The following is a 6838-nucleotide window of genomic DNA, read 5'->3' on the forward strand; positions in this document are numbered from 1 at the left end:
CTGATCCTATTGACACCTTGTGATCACACAGGCTCGTATGCTTCTTCCATGTGGACTTTGTTTCTTCTCAGCTACATGGTCATTGTCTATCTTCAAGCCTTTAAGACCCCAGATGCTATATCTTTTGATAGTGAGACACCAGCAGCTTTCTTCACCACATTTGCTTATGTACCCACTTTGTCTTCAGCGATCATGGCAGGATGGTGCACATCGAGGAAAAGCATAATTTTTCATGCTTGGGCAGATTCCCATTTAAAAATAATATATTTCATTGTGCTTTAAGGTGAAAGTTTAGATTTCCATTCAACAATTCATACAAATTGTTCCATGATATTGGTTATAATACCCACAATGTGTCAAGACTCCCACCATCTATACTCAGCCTGCCCTGTTCCATCCATCTGGTTTCTCTGCCTCTCCTTACCGTCTCATCTTTGCTTTAAGGTAAATGTCCTCCATTTGATCCTGTATAACTGATAATGTAAAGAAGCAAATTCCTCAGGGGTATTAACTGTTTACTTTCTAGGCCGATCTATTCTTTGGCTGAAAGGTGACCTTCAGGAGAGATTTCAGTTGCAGGTTGAAGGGTCTCTTGGGCAATCACCTCCAGGTTCGGTTATTCAGCCATTCTGTTATGCATAGTAGCAATTCACCCTGATTCAAATTCGTGACTATAACCAGGGTTATAAAATATAAATGTCTGTGTATATAGAAGACTTTCTGGTATGATGGGTTAGCTATTGGAATATGTTTCTGGTTTATTTTAGAGACATTATTTTATGATAGAGAATGTTATCAATCATCCCACTGGCGTATGAGGTAATTCTGTTGTCATTACACAATTTCAATATAGTGTCATTAATTTAGCCAATGGTATAGAATTTAAAGCAATTTTGGGAAAAGGAAATTACATAAGTATAGATTGGCTTCAGATTATAATATACAAATTGACTCATACAGACTAAACTTTTAGAAGTGACTGGACACTATGTACACAAACAACGGGGGTTGGTGATACGGCAAAACTTTTAATAAGATTCATTAACAAAGGAAGAACCATGCCTACAAGATTAACACATATCATAAAAAAGCAAAACCCTAACCAAACCAAGCTCACTGTTATTGTGTCAATGTTGACTCACAGCAACCCTATAGCACAGGGCAGAACTGCCCCAAGTAGTTCTTCTTGTGATTAGTGGCCATCTGGATTTTCTTTTCTGTGACCCTGCCCATTTTCCTAATATCTGTTTTATCTTGTCAATGTATATCACTCATTTATATAAACAAACGTAAAAACCACAACTATGGTTTATCCCTAATACTTTTGCAATACAAAATTGCTTCCTTTTTATAGAGATAAAACGTAGGTTTTAAATTTCTTGTGGCTACATGTTTGGCTGCTAACTGCAAGGTCAGAAATTCAAAACCACCAGTGAGTGGCCCCCAGCCTTAGAAACTCTCAGGGGTGGGTCTACCCAGTCCTATAGGGCTGCTCTGTGTTGGAATCAACTCAATGGCAGTGAGTTTAGTTTAGGTTTGGTAGGATAGTTTACCTGACTATTGGGTTTTAAGACTTAATTATCTGAACTTTTTTTTTTCAAATTAAGGTACAAAATGGTATGATTACTAATGTACCTATAATTTTCCAGTAACACTTAATAAAATAACTTAATCCTTTTTTCAATGAACTGAAATATTACTTAATGTATTTATTTATCTGAGGCCCAGAAGCCTCACAGCCTGTACTCCAATCTTGGCTTTGCTCCTGACCAGTTTGTCTAATCTTGGGAAAGTTACTTAGCTTATAAAACATAAAATGCCCGAATCAGGAGTTTTTGTATGAGATTCTATGAGACCCGGGAGTGGAGCGAATGATTAAGCAGTAGGCCATATGATTCTGGTCTTCAGAGAAAAGATATTTAAGTTCCTGGGATGACCGGCGGTCACTAAGGAGGAAATGCCAACAACGGACTCAGTCCTGAGGCCGTGGGCTCAGTATTGAGAGGAGTCAAGAGGAGCACAGGTGACACGAGGGGTGGTGGTGAGATACAGGGAGAGCCAGAGAAGGCAGGGTGCCGAGCCAAGTCAGGAAAAGGGTTTCCACGACAGAAGTCATTTACAATGTCAAAGGAAGCTAGAAGGTCAAGTGAGAGAAGCTTAAAGTGACTAAGGGAATTAGCATGAGGAGACGATGGCAAGAGCAGCTTCCGGGAAATGACAGGGAACTCGACCGCTGGCGGGCTAGAGAATGGAATAGAGACGCTGTCCTTGAGATTCCAGCCCAACTTGCGGTGTGAGAATAATTTTTTTGAATTCCGATGATAGGACTCAAATACTAAGACACTTCTAGGATTTTATTTTGTATAAAATGATATGCAAAAATATACACATTTTTAAGTAAAAAGCTTATAATATTAATAAAACATTTTAAGGAAATAGGAGTCCATTTAACAAAACATTTTTAAATGACAGAATTTGTAGGCTCCAATTTTATTATCATACCACATATCAATTTTAAAGGATAAAATATAATTGATAATTTACATGATCATAGTATAGGAAAAAAGCAAAACAATTTTTTTCTCATCATGACAAGCAAAATGAAATGATATAGTTGATTGCAAGCCTATCTGTGCATCAGAATCCCTCCAAAACCAAATTCACTGCCATTGAGCAGATGCTGATCCTTGAGGACAAGGTAGAACTGCCGCTGTGGATTTCTGAGACTGTAACTCTTTATGAAAGTAGAAAGCCTCATTTTTTGCCCAAAGAGTGGCTGGTAGTTTCAAACTACTGACCTGTGGTTAGCATCTCAAAGCACAATCACTATGCTAACCGAGCTCCTTTGATTCCCTAGGGGCTTATTTAGAAACAAGCATCTTAGGCCCTACTGTAGGATTTGCTGAGCCCTGACAACCCCTGTGATTCTGACTGAGCTAGTTAGACCAGTAGAATGGAACCTGAAGTTGGAAGGAGAAAAGCTTTGCCACTTGCAGGAAGTCCTGAGAAACAGGATGATCTGTTGGAGGAGACACTAGACCAGCTCCCTAATTCTGTTCAAGTGTCAGACAAAAAGACAACCTGATAATCAACACACATTTGTTGAGTATCTAATATGTGGCATCGGACTAGGCAGCACAGGAACCCTCTATGATCTTGACCCCCATGGTGCTTGTGATCTCACTGGAAAACCGTCAGGGTAACAAGACCCTGACAATATCACATGTCCGTAGGTGCAACTGTATGGCGATAATATATAAAGATTATAGTAAAGTCATAGAGAATGAGAGATAGGAAAGAGAGTAAAATAAAGGAGTCAGACACATTGCATGTAGCATGCTCACCTCAGCTCTCTTGGTGGTCCAAGTGGAGATGGGAGACAAAAGGAGAGAAGGAGGGAGGAGGATTCTTTCTAACCAAGGCTTATATATACTTAAGGGTGTGCAAGCCCCTTGATTACAAGTGACCACATACATCGCAGGAAGGGGTTGTACCATAGACAATACAGCAATGGGAGGGGGATGATCTAGGGGTGTATATGCAATAGGAAGAGGAGGGATTGGGGGTAAATATGTGACAAGATGGGGGGACCCTAGACTCAAGATGGCAGTCTAACCTTGGTCGTCCTTGAGCTGGCTAGACCTTTACGCTAGGATCTCCATGGAAACAATCACTATCCTTATCAGTAGGGTGTGAGTCCCACCTAAGCTCTGGATGGCTGATGCTTTCAGGGAGGAAACTTCCAAGCAGCTTGCTTGAGTCTGCTACAATTATATACCAAGTGTTGCAAGCAGTGTCCTAGATCTGACATATATTTGGGGGAGACAAACTGGGGAAAAGCCTTTTTGTAACCCACAGAAAACTAAGTAATAAACAGACTTCACAACATCCCCATTCCATCCCTGCCTCCCCCTCACCACATATACACAGAACTTTAAAAATGAACTTCTGCACAGACTGGCTGATGAGGGCTCTTCTGGCCGCCGCTGCTCAATGGAAACAGCTCTGGTGGGTCAATCTCCAGCACACTCGGTCACTGCCGCTTCCACCCATCAGCTAACGGTCTGCTTTCCAGGAGTCATTTTAAGTCTGCTCTAAAACTGGCTAATTTTATCTTCTAGTTCCACATCAATAAATACTTGTAAACTGAAAAATATGAGAGGATGGCTTCCAAATGTTCATGGAAAAATTCCATTATCTTTCGATCTCATTTTTCTAAAAAATTTCTAAAGCCCCCTCATAAAGTACTGTGATGGTGGTATGAGGCAGGAAAATACAGTTACTTCGACTGGGTGGTCATAGGAGGCCTCTCTGAAAAAGGAATTCACCCCCAAAAGAAAAGTAGTCTGAGCAATGAAGGTGAGACTATTCCGGACTGAATGGGCAGCATGTGAAGGATTCTGAGGTACAAGAACGCAATCCAGTTAAGCTAAAGAATGTCCTGGAATGAAGTTGGAGAAGTGGTCATATTGGGTTGGTTCCTGTATTTTATTCTGAATGCAGATGAGTATCACCGGAATAAGAGTACCAGTTGCTTTTGAGTCACTCTAAGTTATGGTGACCTACTGTGTGTTAGAACAGAATTGTGCTCCTGAGGGTTTCTGTGGTAGTTACATAATCTGGTGTCAATTTGAGGATTCAGAGTGAAGGGGTGGAGTCTAGTCTGTCAATCAGGCAGTAGCTTGATGACCTCATTTGGGAGGTGCTAAGGAGATAAATAACTCGCTGGAGGTGGGACACATACTCACTCCCTGCAAGGCATCCCTGTGGAGAAGACACATGGTGAGAGGCTGATGCAGTCATACCTCTAGAGCCGGAGAGGCCTGCCAGTGCTTTTTACAATGCCTCTGGATCCACAAGACTTCCCACCCACTGGCCTGTGACCTTCCTGCGTTTGACATCATTATATGTGTTTCATGAGTCTGAAGAGGACTTTATAGATTGAGATTGGACACATTGGACTTATGGACTTGATCTGGACTGGGTTGGGATGTTTTCTCAATATTCAACTATTCTTGTATATAAAGCTCTTTCTTATACATATATGAGTATCTATGGATTTGTATCTCAAGTCTATCCAGAGTAACACAGTTTGCAACAACTGATTTTTCAGAAGTAGATCACCATGGTCTTTCTTCGAAGACACCTCTTTGTGAACTTGAACCACCAACCTTTTGGTTAGCAGCCAAGCACGCAACTGATTAGACAATATAATTCACTGAGATGTTAACTTGCATTTTGTTCTTGGATTTTTTTTTTTTGCAAATTCAAATATCCAAGTTGTGAAAACATAGAAACCATTCATATTTATATTAAAAATGAGGCAATCAATTCGCTTTATATCTAACAAAAGATGCTAAAATCGGCTAAGACTCTCATGCTTACTGATAGTGAAGCAAACGATTCTTATACTAGAAATGAAAATTGTGGTGATTGACGGACTACATACGTATGGTTGTCTTCAGAATATTCCTTTGAACTCACTGTAATAGCTCACTAATCCCCCATAATTCATATGTTAAATAGAATCTTTGATATGTTCATTTTGTACTTTTAAATGAGCCATGTTTTTATCTTTTTATACACACATTACATTGTGTTTATTATAAAGTTACTTCTAAATTATTTAACAGAGAAAAATAGCTCTTTCATAATTCTATATTTCCTATATAATATTTCCTGAATGTAGAGTTCAGAGCAAGACGAGATTATTGAGGTTCAATCATTCCAGTGTTTGTCAGTTTCTGTCACGCATATAACCATGAAAACATTTACCTTTGGTGCACCATCCTTTTGTATCCCCACATCGTTTGTGGCAATCCCCTTTACACTGCCATCTTCATGAAAAAGAACCTAAAATTGACATAATAGATTATTTATCATTTTAGGATGCATAATAACCTTAGGGGGAAAAACAGTGAACAGCCATGGATTTTAAAAAATGAACATGCATTTTATACTATAGTAAAACAGACTTTAAAATGTCTAAAGAGACATGCTTTGAAGGCCCTCCCTTCTATAGGAAGAAATGGGAAAGGCTACAACTAGACGCTGGAGTCACTGGGTGATGCAATTGGTTCAAGCACTTGGCTGCTGAGATTTTGGGAAGCTGAGTCCACTCAGAGGCATCTGTGAAGGAAGGTGTGGAAAACAATCTATTTCTGACACTTCAGCCACTGAAGAGCCTGTGCAGCCCAGCTCTAGTTTAACACATGACTTCACCCTGAGTCTGAACCAAATTAAAGGCAATTCATTTTTTTAAAAATTATTTTATTATGGGCTCATACAAGTCTTATCACAATCCATACATACATCAATTGTGTAAAGCACATTTGTACACTCCTTGGCCTCATCATTCTCAAAACTTATGCTCTCCACTTAAGCCCCTGGCATCAGCTTATTTTTTACCCTCCTTCCCTCCCCACTCCCTCCTCCATGAACCCTTGATAATTTATAATTTATTATTTTGTCATATCTTGCACTGTTGTCTCCTCTCACCCACCCCCATGTTGTCCCTCCCCCAGGGAGGAGGCCATATGCAGATCCCTATAATTGGTTCCCCCCTTCCACCCCACCCTCCAGGTATCACCACTCTCACTACTGGTCCTGAAGGGATCATCCGCCCTGGATTCCCTGTTTCCAGTTCCCACCTGTACCAGTCAGTGCACATCCTATGGTCCAGCCATATTTTTAAGGTAGAATTGGGATCATGATAGTGGGTGGGATGGAAGCATTTAGGAACTAGAGGAAAGTTGTATGTTTCATCGTTGCTATACTGCACCCTGACTGGCTTATCTCCTCCCCGTGGCCCTTCTATAAGGGGATGTCCAATTGCCTA

The 6838-nt window shown here is 40.3% G+C and overlaps 1 protein-coding gene across 1 annotated transcript in view; it reads right to left on the reverse strand.

Annotated features, from left to right (window-relative positions):
- ETFDH (electron transfer flavoprotein dehydrogenase) overlaps nucleotides 1–6838 on the reverse strand; it is a 48602-nt gene that overhangs the window by 14223 nt on the left and 27541 nt on the right. Inside the window, exon 6 of the mRNA XM_004708737.2 lies at nucleotides 5776–5853. Coding sequence (XP_004708794.1) covers nucleotides 5776–5853 — 78 coding nt within the window. The remainder of the gene's footprint in view (nucleotides 1–5775; nucleotides 5854–6838) is intronic.

Source organism: Echinops telfairi, unplaced genomic scaffold, assembly GCF_000313985.2.
Source record: "Echinops telfairi isolate 266 unplaced genomic scaffold, ASM31398v2 ScPeMD7_5868;HRSCAF=6743_0, whole genome shotgun sequence".
Lineage (NCBI taxonomy): Eukaryota > Metazoa > Chordata > Mammalia > Afrosoricida > Tenrecidae > Echinops > Echinops telfairi.